This window comes from Balearica regulorum, chromosome 1 (assembly GCF_011004875.1).
Source record: "Balearica regulorum gibbericeps isolate bBalReg1 chromosome 1, bBalReg1.pri, whole genome shotgun sequence".
Lineage (NCBI taxonomy): Eukaryota > Metazoa > Chordata > Aves > Gruiformes > Gruidae > Balearica > Balearica regulorum.
In genome coordinates, this window is record NC_046184.1 from 22,881,262 (window position 1) to 22,897,061 (window position 15,800).

Below are 15,800 nucleotides of genomic sequence, written 5' to 3' on the forward strand. Positions count from 1 at the left end.
CACAAGGTACTTGAATGCTGCCTCAGATTCCCAGCAAAACCACCCAAGAATAGTTTAATCTTCTGTCTAAAACTGCATACAGCAGCTACTTTAGCAGTCCGTTAGTAGACGTGTCTTCTATATAACTCTCAAATTCATCCCAGAAGTCAGAGGTGAACCTCTCCAACGCTACACAACGTTTTCACTGGACCTTGTGATGTTAAAAAAACAAAGGCCCCCCCCACTTGATGTGAGATTCAGACCATCAGCTATCATATAATTTTGTGTGCTTTAGCTGCTGATACTTTTGTTGTGCATCCTGCTATCTTTCAGCACTAAACGACTGTATTTTCACACCTATGATGAAAATCCCTTTGAAATTACTGTTCCCTGAAAATAAATCCTCAGATAACCCAGGCAAAATCAGAGGTCAAGGAACACTGGCCGAGAAAACACCACCTTAACTAACACTGCTGCTGAGTGATAGCTAGGATGTTTAAATTTTTATTATTTCAAACAGGTGATCCACAGAATTATAAGCATGAAAATGCAGTAAAGATTCGACACACTTGAAAACTGGGGCAAATGCTTAATGGAGAGCTGATAATACAGCTAGATAAGGAGGTATATAATGTTTGCAGCCTGCGCAGGCAGGCACTTTCATATAGGACATACCCTGAGGATCACTGCTCATTTCCTTTGCTCTTTCCCTCTGAGATTATTGCTATTCTTCTTTAAGCAGTGCACAACTGCTTAAAAAACCCCTCAAATAGGAAAAAAAACCCCCAAAACAGCAACCCCAAATTACTGGGTATAATGTATTTAAATCGGGACTTATAATAAAAGGATTGTCAAGTCCCTCTGCAGATCACTCCAGACTTTTTTGCCTGGGTACTGGCAAATGGACAAAATTCTCTAAATTCTTGCATGTCCTGGCATGTGTATGGCTGCCGGAGTCTGTTCCTCATCATCTCTCTACTGTATTCTTGGAAGTTGTATCTTCTTGTCAGGCAGAAACAGGAAATGGTGCCTTTGGAGGAATTTCTACCATATGTCAAGCTAGGGAAAGCAGTCGGGGGCCGGGGCCGGGGTGTGTGTGTGTGTGTAACGCCATAATGTGGCTAGCAGGGATTTTAATTGAGAAAAGTTCCCTCCCCTCCCCAGTGTTGGCATTGCCTCCCTTCCCCCACGTTACAAATGGAAAACTACAAAGAATGAGAACATGACTTCTTGAAGGCCAACAATTAAATCACCGCAGAGCCAGAAAGCAGCCTTAAGTGCCTTAAATCTTGCTGCTCTCCTGCCCATGGGAGCAACTGTCTCCTAAAAATGACTAGCTTTTTACTGCAGACGGATAGGGGAGCAAGACTAGGCACTTACTTTTTTTTTTTATTAAATTAAATAAAAGAAGGTAATAATAAAACAAAAGAAAGGAGGAAGATAAAGACAGAAAATTATAGACACCTATTTGGAGATTTTGAATAACTTCTTTTTCAAAGCTTCCCTAATGGAGAACATCCTTCAAAACCCCCTAATTTGTTGATAAATGACATTATGCAAGTTGCATTTGTTCTCACCCATTACCACACTGGCAGAGCTTAGGAAACCAGTAATGTTGCTATGATACAAGGAACCAGTCATCTCAGTTCTGGCTCCTTTCCATGTATTTAAAAATATCAAAAAGCTTTAGAAAAAGCCAAGAGGCTGGGGAAATTCTTGTAAGGCTATGCTACAATTCAGCACAGCTTTTGCAAACATTGAAAATAGGGAATGGGAAAAGATGACCGTAAAAGAGTTGGGAATTTTGTGGATGGTGATGCATATGTAAACACACAAGTGACGGCAATGGATTTGGGAAGTAGTAAGAGATATACAGCTTTATACACATTTTTAAGTCTTAGGGGCCTGGGAATCTTCTAAATGCCTGATCCACAAACTGACTAAAGCTAAACATCTTTCAAAAGCTAAAGAAATCACTTAGGTATCTTCAAAATCCCTTTCAAAACACACCACAAAAATAGCAAAGTTACCGTATTACGCTTTAAATTAACTGAAGGGAAAGAGAGCCAAGGTTTCAACTGCAGCTTTAAATATCAAAAATGAATAAAAAATTACACTGCTTGAAATATGTCATTACTCTTAATATTACTACTGAACTTTCATGCTATGCTTTTTATCAGCTAATACCAAAAGAGTATTTCTCTCTTGAAATCAGATGCTTGATACAATCAATCACAGTAAACACCTAGCTACCTATAAGAATTTAGGCACTTTGTTTTAATTTTTGGCACTGCTTAAGAGTGTGACAAGTAATCTGCAAAACATCTACCAACCTGCTTAGGCAATTCAACATCCATGGATTGTTGACTCTGTGATGAAACTTAGTCATCTAAAGCTAAACCAAAACTCTGGGCTTCCTCCCTGCCCCCAGGAAACAAGCTTTATGGCTGGACTAAAACAGAAAGATTGAAGCTTCCTCTTGCTCTGCCTACTTTCCCATAAATGTTGTATGCTTAGCTGCACAATGGTTCAGATTTAGCAAAGATTTCAATGACTAGATGTACATCTGTGATGCCTTTAATTTAAAAACAAATAAATGGTCTTGAGATATCTGCAGTAATAGTTTTATGAAAGCTTTTCAAATGAGGAAAAAAAAAATCAATCAATCAGAAGCAGGGTGGTAGTACGCTATTGTAAATTTGTTGCTGTATTAGAATCTATAACAATTTTAAATACATACTCAGACATGTTACTATGAAATATTGCAGGTATATCACACTAGCTCTTTCCTCTATTGATAATCTTTTATAACCACAGGAAGATCATATTCTCCTGAAAATGCACAGAAGTTCCTTTTTTCTTCTAAAGTCTTGTGAAATATCCAGCAATTACCTTGTGGAAACAGAGTAGAATTCCTCTTTGAAAAGACATTCCTTGTCTGCCACCGTTATATTTTTTACATCTTCTGCTTTTATTCCCAAATTAGATCCCATTATGGTCAAAAGAATTCCACCACTCAGTGGTCCAGTTTCTGGCTCAATCTGTGTTTGCATAAAGGGGGAAAAAAAAGTAAAATTAAATACTGCAGTGATGATGTTGCTATTCCATGTTATTTAAAGCTACTTTGACTTAACCATACTTGAAATGCAAAAGATGTTTCTTGTAGGACCCCCACAGAAACACACTATGTAACTTTTTAATGTTAATTAATCATTTGCTGCTCAGAACTAGTATTCGTCAGCTGCAGATTTTGTGTCTCCTGTGGCAGACTGTTATGTACAAAACTGTTGCCTGGTGTTTACTCTGTTTTAAGTTTGCTTCCTCCACTAAAGCACTGTGATTTTGAAAAGCAAATGGATTGAGTACATCTCACAATCATTCCAAGGAGTTTTTCCAGCATGTTTTTGCCATGATTTTCTCCCTTTAGGTTCACATCAGAACAGTGCACCTTCCTAACATGCAGCGTTGCCCCACATAGTGTCTTCAAAAGTTCCTCTAGTCCCCGATCTTCCTTACTGCATCAAATGGTAGGATGCTGCAGTACATGGGCTGATGCTAATTAAAAAATTTGCAATTAAAATGAGGACTGAAAAAATCCGGCAGTTGCAGTGGACTTCTCTGGTTGAAATACGGCCTGAAGAGGCACTTGAATTTTGAATACTTATGGGGAGACTAACCTGCTTTCCTATGTAATATTTGCACCACCTCCAGCAAGATCTTTGCAGGTCTTCAACTTTGGAGGGCTGCGAGTTTGCCATCAAGAAGAGGGAGGTTGCACAGTCCCAAATGCAGTAATCGGAAGCCAAACAAATGCAGCTTCTGAAAGTCTGGACTTTAATGCCTGCTCCATCAAAATCAGAGTTTCTTAGATCTAAGCAAGTCTGAGCACAGAGACATGGCTGCTGCTGCCCAGCCCAGCTCCAGAATCACTTGCTCTGTTCTCCCACTGCCTTGACTTCCTAAACCTTCTGCCCGCTGGCCAACCCTGTGCACTCAACTCATAAATAAACTAGATGAAAAATGACTCAATGCTTTGTGTAGACGTTTCCAAATATTTTGTTCAAATCTGAAGCTAACAAAAGCTTTACAAAACCTAGTAATTTAGTATTTAGTATTTAATCCACAATCACGTACAAACAGTATCCCAGGTGAAAATTTTCCTTTTCCTTCCCACTCAAATCATCTTCATCTGGGCACAGCTATCACACAAGTATTCTTCTCAATTCTTTCCGTCGAGATTTCAGGGTATTTGCCTTCCTTGACAGACTTCAACTGTTTACCTGCCATTTCTTCTTAGATACACCATCACAGCCAACCTCATCCAGTGTGCTGCTGGTTTGCCTGTACCCACACTGCACCTCTAACTGCACAGCCTCAGAATATTCAGCGTCTCTACTGCTTTGAGCCACAGGTTTCAGAATTAAACACTTCCTATTGAGTGAAACATCCCTGTTATGACTCTCAACCTCTGTCATACAGTTACTGCATTTTGTGATGGCTTGGGATGTGTTCTCATCAAATGGTGTGTCTGAGTTTCAAAGTACTGATACCACTGTAGCAGCAATTTAGATTTGTCCAATGGAAGTATGTATCACTCTTTTCTTTACAGTTATGCCCAGAAAAACAGCATTTGGCTTGTTGCTGGAAAGGACAAGGATTTATTTCTTCTTGCTTTGGCTACTGGTCCATCAAGGTGGACAACGCTCTTCCCTTGCCCTGTGTCCAACCTCTGGGTCCTTGCTCTGCTCGAACCGCAGAGTAAGTCAGGGGTGCACATCTGGGCTCTCTGACTTCTTACATTCAACTTCTATAGTCTTGGGTTTGATTCCAGTGTGGACCAGGAACTATCACCGACACCTGGAAAACACACTGTGATGCAGAAACAATCCGCTCCCTTATTCAACACTATTTAAAAGTCTAGTTTGAAGTCTGTTAACGAGCCTGCTAAGTGCTTGTAGTTCCAGGAGCAGTGAACCTCTCTTACAGACCTATTTCAGGTAGAAAAGACTTTAGGAGAGAGAAGAAACCCATGCTAATTCCCAAGAATCAAGTGCCATGTTTAAGCGTACACTGCTAGCCTGGCTTCTGGCACAGTGAGGACAAAGCTTGAAAAACAAGAAGTCTCAAAGACTCCATTCAGTCTCTTATTTTGAGTCTTTACAAATCTCTCACACACATCACTACTGGCATTATTTCCTCGCAGCTATTTCAGAGGCTTATTTAACACCCTAGGAAAAAAACTGCCTTTCAGTATGAGCTTGCTTGGATGCTTTCTTCTGCAAAAATAATACACTGGTAGGGAGAGAAAAAAAGCAATCTTACGCGAGTGATTTCTGGATGAGGACACGTGTCAGTGGGAGGAGCGTGACAGAGTTTTTCATAAACGCACTTGCTGGGCTTGCCATCTTCTTCACACCAGACACACTTATAGTCATGATGGGCCGCGAGGCATAAGCTGCAGTCGCTTCGTCCATAAGAGCAGTTGTACAGAGTCACTGAAATATGAACGGTAAATGCACTTAGACATTTTCCTCTGTTTTAAGGATATTCAGTGTGTTACAGGAAGGAAAACTAATCCCATGTACAAAGCCTGCCTGTTGCTCAGTTGAACTGTGTGAAGAATACACACACTCTGTACTTAACCCCTGAATGATGCTGAGAGAAAACTGTATTTTTCCCTGTATGGAAAAACCTAAAATCTATCCATGTGCAGAGTATGAATAAACTATCAAGTAGAACCCAAACGCATTTTTGTCACTCGTGCATTGTCAAAATGTTTAAGTACAAAGTCCTTTCTTTGACTATCCTCAATGAACCTGCCTATACAACTGTTCAAAGAATAGTTCAAACGAACAGGTCCTCCTGGCGTATCAGGAGTTAGAGGCGGAAGACTACCAACTCTGCATGGGTGTTGGTAGGGACAGACATCAGTTGGCATGGGACCTCTGCCAGTTGCTTATTTAAAGGAAGAGAGCTGCCTTTGTTGGCTGTTTCCAAGACATCTGGGACTTTCCAAAATCATTGCTAAAGCCTGAACCGAATAGAAAGTTAGCACTTCATGAAGTGTTATCTTTTGTTTAAGTTAATACCTCTTCATTTCTCCTTCTCTATTTTCTTGCTTTTGTTTTCCCTTGTGTCTTGAATTGCCATCCTGATGTATGCCTTATTCCTTCTGTAGTGAGGTTTAATTCTACTTTTTCTGAGCCAATAAATCAGGTCTGACAGTCATGCCTCTCTTACTGATGAACCACGCACCAACTGTCCCAGACACTAAGCTTGTTTTGGCCCTCATCAATCTCTAGCATAATGCACAGTCACTGAACAAAATTAATTTTCCCAATAGATGCAAAGTCTTGAGACATAGCTGGGTGGTTCAACACCATAAGGAAAGCCTGGCTTGCAAGAAAACATTTGGAGATGCACTTGAGAGCTAGCCCAGAAGAAAACAGACTGAAAAGATGCCACATGTTTCTCTAGGGGAAGCGTGCAAGTTGCACAGATTACTCAGCGTGTGAGTGCTGTGCTTTCCTGGGAAGGTGAGCTGATCATCATAAAGAGGGGAACTTCTTGCTCCCTCCTTTTCTGCTCCTTCCTTTCATCCCTGCTTCTCTGTATTTTTTGGCTGCTCATTTTTTCTGGTCACACAGCCTCACACTTTGCCACCAAGGCTCTGGCACTTGTTGAGTCCTCTTGTAAATCAACTTAACTTACCAGAACAGCAGAAAACTATCTAGGTTTCCTCCTGTGCTCTTTCAAGAGTTAAATGTGCTCACAGATGGGAGTGGGGAGTACAAGACAGACATCTCCCCTTTCCAGTAGTGATAAGGTGTTTTATACGCTCATTAAGTCTCAAGAAATGGTACCCTTCATGACATTAGGATTTTTGCAAAGCAGTTTCATCCTTAAAGATGCAGGAAGCAAAGTGAAGTACACAGAGGTGATCAGATGTGAGCAAGACAGACTAGGATAAATCCCTTTGAGACTGCATATGGTAAAGGCCATCAAAAATGTCTATTTAAAGAAACCTTTTATTCTCAGAGGAGCAGGACTCTAGGAAGGACACCAGCAAAAGCACCCTCCAGTCACTAACATTTCAATGCATTGATATCTTCCTAGATAACAGCAGTAGCAGTAGCTTTTTTAATCTAATTCCAAGAGGCTACCATGTCAGATTCCTACCGAAATGAAAATGTAAAATGAGAATGCTGGTTTTCCATTATTTTTCAGCAGTGCCCTTATTCTCCTGCCAGGCATGAACAATATTACAGACGCCCAAAACTTGGCTACAGGCTCTCTGCCACTTGCATGAGAGCATATAACCTCATAAGGGCAGTCTTCCTCTAAATGATGCATATTTAAAAACCTCAGCATTCAGTTTCACAGCTAGTCTTTAGCAGAATAACATGCTTTTATTCTTTTCTTTATACTGAGGAGTTAATGCAATGATGAAGGCTGATCTTAACCCTTCTTACATCTAATCAGCATATCCACTTGATTTTGAGTAGCTTTACCAGCACAAACTCAGTCAAGACATCATTGGAAGTGTATGCAAAGCCAACGGACTTTGGCATTTTTAAGAATGAATCGATGAGAAAAAGCATTCATTTGATTGAACCCCTATCTTGAATTCTCAAGGAATCGATGAGCACAAAGCAGGAGTAGTATCATTTGCTTCATATACTGAGCACATCAATACAGAAGTCACTCAGCAACAAATATAACCCAAGCAGTATTTTCAACAGTTTGTGTGTTAACTATTCACTCTGACTGTTGGGTGTGAACGTAATGCTGGGGAAAAGCACCAGACTGGCAGCCCTGATACGTTGCTGTTTGCTTTTATAAGCAGAAGAGATGGTGTGGGCAGCAGCAAGGAAAAGTTTCCTTGTGTCTACGCTGCAAATTGCTTTTGCAGGAACCAGATTGCTTTCTTAATCCAGCACTCTGAAAGGCTGCTACTGCACAGGGACTTGAGCAGGTAATGTTGTTAAACAAATCTTCCCCTTGCCTTCCTAAACCCTGCATTTCCCACCCAGGCTGCTGCACGGCCACCTGATACAGCATGACAATACGCTTACTGAATTACTTTGTTATCCTGCATTGGTTGGACAGGGATTTTCATCCCATCCCTCAGTAAACAATGTCAACGTTACAACATCTTGACGTCCCTTACATCCAGTTGCACAAATGCAACAGAGAAAGCTATGGCCTTAAAACATTAAATGCTCCCCCTGTTCACTGATCAGCTCATTAAATGTACCAGCAGCAAGCCACTCATTAGATTCAGACTCTTATCCATCACCTTGAGATACCAGCTGTGAAATCATTGATAAAAAGGACAAAGGATAAAAGGGATATATTGGATTTCATACTGTTCAGAACCCCTGATGGCTTGAGATGTAAAAACGCTATCGTAACTTAGTATTCACTAAGTGTTACACAAAGAAAGGGTTCTTTCACTGGCAGGTTCAAAGGTGCTTCTCAGCAGCAACCATATACTGAAAGCCAAATCTTTTCAAGATGCATAAAAAACATTTCACTCTGGATTTCGTATGGCAAAGAAATTTAAAAGCAGCAGAGAATTTGGTTTTTAAAAAATCCATTTTATAATAAAAAGAGACATTTGTTGATAATTTTTCAATTCCTCTCTTGCAAGGATTCTATATTTCAATTTGAATGATAACATTTCTTTAATAATTTAGCTACTTCTTTTATCTATGTTTTTCCCAGACTGGAAAAAAAGATGATGGGAATATTTGGTCAAAATTCTGCAGTTTTAAACACCACAGTCTTTGGAATGGAAATTAAGACAGTGTGAGATTGTAATATGACCTCCTCGTAACATTTATGCCAAGTCCTCTTTTAAGTGCTTTCAACCCGGCACACAGAGCCATAGGGAAAATCTTCTAAAAACGTACTTCTATGCTGCCAATAAGAAAAGGAATACATTTAAATATTGTACAGATGGAAAAATATGGCCTGAAGATTTAATCTGCAGGGGAAATTACTTGGGGGCAGTATTAGTTTTCCTGATTGACTCATCACACAAGTAACAAGTGTGTTGCCTCAGTTTTTGCAAGATTATGCCTTAGACTTCAGTCCAAAGGCGTGTAAGGTATGTCCCAGCTCCCAGATACTGTTCCACTGATTTTGATGGAGCTTCCTCATCTCAGCACTAGGGTCACAGACATAATTGCTTCATTGTTGTATGTTGAAAGAAATAAAGAAATTTATATTTATGAAGGAATTTATATCAGAGACCAAGTCTTTCTGCTATAAACCACTTAATGTACTTTTTGTTGCCATAGAAATAAATGAATAAAGTAACGAGCTGTAAGCACACTGAATATTTCTGTGTATTGCTGATCGTAAAGACTGCAGAACCTGTCTGAGCTGAGACACAGCTGAAAGTTGAGGTTTCAGCTGAAGTCCATATAAGTGACAGCAAAAAGGATCCCCCTTCTCCTATTGGAGGGAGAAAGTTCATTGGGGAAGGGAAATGGCCACTGGAAAAAAAATAAAATCAAACTACGTAAGTACATTTGAACTGTGAAGCTTTGCTATTAGGATTGCCCTTCAGAGCAAAAGAAAACCTGAAAATAATGGTAGCATATTTAAAACAGTCTTTAATATATACAACACTGACGTTTAATTCATGACTTTAGTATTAGTAACTTTTGATCTGTCAGATTTAATTGTTTCACCCAAATCAGTAAAATCTACAAAGGTAACATTCTTATTCACGTGACTCCAAATTACGAAGGAATAAATTTCTGTTTACTGTAATTAACCTCCCTTTAATCCCATATTTCATACTTACCCATCAGTTTGCTGTCAATCTTGACCTCATCTGTTTTTATGGATAAGTTAAGTCGTAGGGTCTCATTTGCACTATAGGAGAACTGGAAAAGGTGCCACAATAGAGATATTTATACCTTCATTTGGCAAGGTTATTTTATGCATTTTCTATGATTCTCAATAATCAGGGCTGTGAAGTTTTAGAAACTATCCCAAAACTTATGGTCTTTTTTTTTCATCTTGGCGAAATACATTTATAGAAAAAATGTTTTAATGAACCTAATCGTTCACAATCAGAATTTCCAAGTACCAAGGGACAGCAATATCTGAATACCCGCTTTTCATTAATTTAATTTACATTTGGTTATAAGTATCCAAGCAGCAAAGGTACCGTTCAGATTCAGTAAGTATAGCTGCTGACCCTGCTGAGTTCTCCCTTCCCACACCATCTGGCCCCATTACTTCTGTGGACACGGCAGACTCGCACCACATGGAGGGGAAATCTCTTGCATCTTTTGTAGTGCAACCCCCTCGTTAGAGCCAAAGCACAAGGTTCACATGCTCCAAGACATGAGCTTCTGCTCAGGTTGAAAGACAGCAGCAATAACAACCGGTGGGAAAGAAAAAAAGTAAAGAAAAATACAGTGGCTTTATAAAGCAAATGCTTTGTGCTACGTTCAAATGCTGCATAAATTCTAATTAGTTCTCAAAACTCCTCTGTTAGCTTATAAGACTTAAAGGTTAAAGTCAGCATAACATTTGTGACTCCAACTTTGAGCTTGGTAAATAGACTTTTTTTTAAAATATAATTTCCTTTCTCTTTAAAATAAATCAAAGTGAAAGAAGCATAGCTAGTAAGTACTCAAACAGCAACATACTGTTACCATTCCCATTTTTACAGATGTAAAATAATGAATTGGAGAGGGAGAGCTCTGAAATTCTCATCTTTTATCTTCAATGATTTCACCAGATTGTAGAAAAAGTGAAGAATAAAAGAATGGTCCTGAATTCCTCCAGGTACAGTTCAATGAATCCATGGATTGCATAGATAGAGAAATCAAGGAGAAAGATCGAGACCTTTGAGGGGAGACCCCAGGAGCTCTGAGCTTTCTTTGACTGCTACTACCAAAGGAGAATCTCCATCAGAGGTGACTTTCTTCTCTGAGTGAAACCAATATTACCCCTATATTTCTGGACACATGTGGACACTGGAACTATACGAACTGAATATATTTGGTAGGTGAATCATATCTTTGCATTTACCTCTTTACTCATGAATGAAAATTGTCCATCTGATTCATCAACAGGAGCTTCAAATTCAAATTGGCTGTTTCCAACCACAAATCTTTTATCCTACGGAAGAGCAAAGTTCAGCTTAAAATTCGTACAGCATCACGAGGCGTAATAAAATATCACTAGGCAATATCCTGTTCAGCACTGGAAATAATAAGACCAAATGGAGAAGGCTAACCAGTTAAAGTCATCTCCTAAAAACAAAGCTAGTGAAACGTCGAGCTGGCACAATCTGCTGCTTTGCTGCACCCTTCCAACAGCCGTTAAAGGTGGAAGCACTACAGCAGTACAAATAAAGCAAGAACCTACCTAGCACTCCATTTCAGGGAACAATTACAAAGAGCCAAGAGATGTGAATACTGGATGGCTTCACACATCAGATGTGTTATTAACAGAGCTGTGTGAATTCTGCCCTTTAAGGTTTTCTCTGTAGGGATCCTGGGCAGAATAGGAATCCAAGAATTACACGGGAAACTGGAATGCACATCTCATACCTTACTGGCTTTGTTTCTCCTGCCTCACCATGACTCCAGCTGTGTTTTCACAGGACAGTCTTTGATGGCAGCACCAGCTAAGGGTATTCTTGCCTCCTAGACACCTTCTTCCCCCTCTCTTCTCCTCTAGCCCTAAATCCATTCACTCCTGCCTTTAGGCTGCAGCACATACCAATCTGTGTCACACTGGCAAAACTCTCAGCTCAGTTGTTCTGTGATTCAATCAAGGAACTGAGCTGGCTAAAAACCAAACACATCACCCCATGACACTGTTTCTGTGCTAGGTCATTCTCCTGCTCTGGCCCACAGCACAGCTGTGCAAACAGCTTTGCCAGAAGAACCAGAGAAAGAAATAAGTAGCAAGGATATTTTCAGGTAGTATTGTTGTGAAAGACTTAGGAAATCAGAGCCCACTGGGGGACAAGACTACCTTCACCTTTTTAGAATCACAGAATGTCTTGGGTTGGAAGGGACCCTCAAAGATCACCCAGTTCAACCCCCCTGCCATGGGCAGGGACATCTTTCATTAGATCAGGTTGCTCAAAGCCCCATCCAATCTGGCCTTGAACACTTCCAATGGTGGGGCATCCACAACTTCTCTGGGCAACCTGTTCCAGTGCCTCACCACCGTCATAGAAAAACAATTTCTTCCTTACAGCCAACTGAAACCTAACCTCTTTCACTTTAAAACCGTTGTCCCTTGTCCTGTCACCACCAGCCTTGGTAAAAAGTCTCTCTCCAAATTTCTTATAAGCCCCCTTTATATGTTGAGAGGTTGCAAAAAGGTCTCCCCGGAGCCTTCTCTTCTCCAGGCTGAACAACCCCAACTCTCTCAGCCTGTCTTTGTAGGAGAGGTGCTCCAGCCCTCTGATCATCTTTGTGGCCCTCCTCTGGACTCGCTCCAACAAGTCCATGTCTTTCGTGTACTAGGGATCCCAGAGCTGGATGCAGTACTCCAGGTGGGGTCTTGCGAGAGCAGAGTAGAGGGACAGGATCACCTCCCTTGACCTCCTGGCCACACTTCTTCAGATGCAGCCCAGGATAGGATTGGCTTCATAAGAACTTTGCTTTGATGCCTTCTGGATATAAAGAACTAGTCCCTGCTTTTGTCCAGAACCGCTTGGGTCTTGGAGTACATGGCAAAAAAATAATAGTTACTCGATTCCTCTCTCCTGCTCCAAGGATTAGTAAGTTGTCTCCTGCTGTCATCTATGCCTCGCGTATGAGGATCTTATCCTATTTATTTGCAGCTACTCCTTCAATGCTAGAATCACTGGTGACTCATGGGCCACTAGGTTTATCTACTCAGTGCAGTGGAAACCTTTTCCTATTGCACCTTCACAGACAGGTTGGGTAGCAGACACAAGAGCCCAGGTTTGGGGCTGAGAAGGACACTCTTTAACCACGTAAAGGGCCTGATTACAGTCTCTGGGAGGTTTACGTTATAGAGGGGAATAGACCTTTTACTTCTTCCTTCTTAGAATCTGCATATAGACAATAAGCTACTGACTGAGTTCTGAAAAGCCTTTTCTGAAAGTTTTACAGCCCATTCTCCTTTACACAAAACGTCTACATACTTCAAGTTTTAAAGCACCTTACAGATCTCTTTGAGGAATGCTGCCTCGCTTTCCCTACTCTACATTTCAGTATATCATATATTTTTCAAAAGTGTTCAAATTCTGCCGCTGCTGCTGCTGCATAAGGCTTTCCCACACGCTTAACAGAAGGTGCGGGGAGAGGAGGGGAGCTTTGGTGTGCATGACAGCTGTCACCTGGAGCAAACTGAAATCAGGAGTTGCTACACCAGGCTCTCGAGCAGAAGGCCACAGAGCTCACGTTCAGCAGTCTGGGTGCAAGAAGAGACATATAGCAGACACTGGGAAGTGGGTTACACATCAGACACACATGACAAAGACAAATCCAAACGGGAAATTATTTTTAATGAAAATCTTTGGAGGGCTAATAAGCTTATTATGATGCTGATACATCTGTCTCTTCTACTGTGCCAATCTTTCAAGGACTCAGCTGGAGAATGCCTCTCAGAAGTTTCACACAATCTGACTGATCAGTACTAAACTTTCCTCTTACCTGCCTGTCCTGGATGAGGCTATTCCCAAGAGAATGATGACAGCTTGGATTTACTTCTCCTTCCTACTGAAATTCTTTCAGAGGCAGGAGGGGCAGAAAAACAGCCAATAGCTTCTCCTCTTTTAGTCTATTTCCCTCCAACAGAAGCCCTCACGAGGAGATTTATTAATTGTACTGTAAATGTTCGCAAGTTAAAGAGGCGCATACAAAAAATGTGAGCATATTCTTTCACTGTCAGTTCTGCAATAGCAGTTTTAGAAGCTGTCCATATCTCCCACTCACTGGGTAATCCCAAACCTTCACTGCTACTCTCCACCTACAGAGATGCTTATATGCATATTGGCTAGTGCGCTTAGTTACCCATAATTAGGTAGGTTGTGCATCACCCTTTAAAGCAAAGCACAGATTAAACCAAGATAATAGAGCTAGTAGTTCAAACTGACAACAGAATATTCATTCTTGCTGATCAACTTTTCTAAGCAAGAATTTAGGCAAGGAAAACAGGAGGAAAATGGATATATACCAACGTTCTATTCAATAAAGACCTTAAATGTGCTCATAGCTGCAGGACTGCTACCTCCAAACACACTGTAATGCCCAGCACATCCTGTGGCAAAATCATTCCACATGAGAAGCCACACGCTATTTTGCCTTTGGGCTGCAGGCCAACGCCTATAAAATATCCATCCATGGCTTCTCCTGAGCTACCCTGCCCTCCATGAGATGTTTACCAAAGGCTGAGTGTAAGTTATGCCCTTACTCAAATGAACTTTTAGTAACTGAAGTTATTGCTTTGGAGAGCATGACCCCACAGGCATGAGTGCCTGCACAATTACAACTATTTCATGCCTTACTTGTCTGTTTTCACATACACTTAGAGGTCTGTGTATACAGCTGTAGTCACTGTGTGTGCCTATTCAAGTCCTGGCACTGAAGGCGTTATTATTTTGGCTTAAAAATGCACCTCTGTACCAGGATATATGGGGCTGCTCCCATGACAGAGATGATGTTCCTACATGGCCCTCACCTAAGAAAAATTATTCTGACATCATATGACACGCATTGCTCTCCAGCATTTTTCCAGCCTAGGGCCTATGCATTCATCTTACTTCTTAGGGAAACCTGAATTCCTTGTAAGCCTTCCCAGTTCCAAGTTAAATAAATGCATAGTAGGTCCGGTCTGCAGGCAAACTGTTAAACACTGCTACCCATGACTAAGCATTCAATCCACAGGATGTGTCTGCCTTTGTTAAATGTAATTGATACCTCACAGAAAGAAAAAGAAAGGGCAGAAGCATTTTCATTCCCTTTTCTCTACTTGTAGTTCAGAAAGATTAAAGTGTTTGTTCACAGAATGATAAGCTAGATGAAGGAGTTTTTGAGTTCCTGCTGCTGTTTCTCCTCCTTGCAGGAAAAGGGTCCTCTAGAAGTCAAATTCAGCACATCTAGATTATGCATCTGTCCTAAATTTGTTCTCGAGAGAGAATGGGCTCTTCCACTTATATCAAGGGAGCAGGGAAAGATTTTCCTCTTGTGCAGAAAAACAGCTCTTCACAATGCTAAACAAAGGAAATGTGAGTAAATTCTATGGACTACTTTGCCATTTTTAGCAAAGAGAGCCGGGGCCTTTAGGTCAAGTGCTGTGTTGCACATCTTGCACACCTACCAGGGATCAATTCTGGCATCTTGGAGAATGGATCAAACTCACCAAATTGCTTATCTTTGTTTACATATATTTTAAAGGTCTTCAAGCAAAAATATTCATTTTTGAACACGTCTGTATAGCATGGTTGATATACGTATAGTGTAATGATACACAGCAAGGTGTTCATATGATTGTAGTGCTTATGGGTTGTTTTTTACCCTTCTCTGAATACCCTTCTTATATTGTTACTCTTCAGACTTGTTTACTCTTTCCATCCCTTGGCAGGTGTAGTAGAAGTGATAGAAGGACTTTGTAAACTATACAGTACTTCAATTTGGCAAAGAAAAAAAACCCCTCAAAAAACAAGAGCCTTCTTTCCCTTGATAGATGGCTGGTAGTTAAAGCAATTGATGCCATCTCCAGCATATCTATCATCAATTTGCATCTACACAAAGACAACACAGAAACACACAATAGAAACTAAGCACAAAACTAAGAAATAAGAA

At 40.6% G+C, this 15,800-nt stretch overlaps 1 protein-coding gene across 9 annotated transcripts in view; it reads right to left on the reverse strand.

Annotated features, from left to right (window-relative positions):
- Positions 1 to 15,800, reverse strand: part of PLXNB2 (plexin B2) — a 257,923-nt gene that overhangs the window by 46,406 nt on the left and 195,717 nt on the right. For all 9 annotated transcript variants that reach the window (XM_075742895.1, XM_075742891.1, XM_075742862.1 and 6 more), the window contains 4 exons: positions 11,038 to 11,127; positions 9,797 to 9,878; positions 5,302 to 5,474; positions 2,872 to 3,020 (listed from right to left, as the gene is read on the reverse strand). In XM_075742895.1, the coding sequence (XP_075599010.1) occupies positions 2,872 to 3,020; positions 5,302 to 5,474; positions 9,797 to 9,878; positions 11,038 to 11,127 (494 nt within the window). The remainder of the gene's footprint in view (positions 1 to 2,871; positions 3,021 to 5,301; positions 5,475 to 9,796; positions 9,879 to 11,037; positions 11,128 to 15,800) is intronic.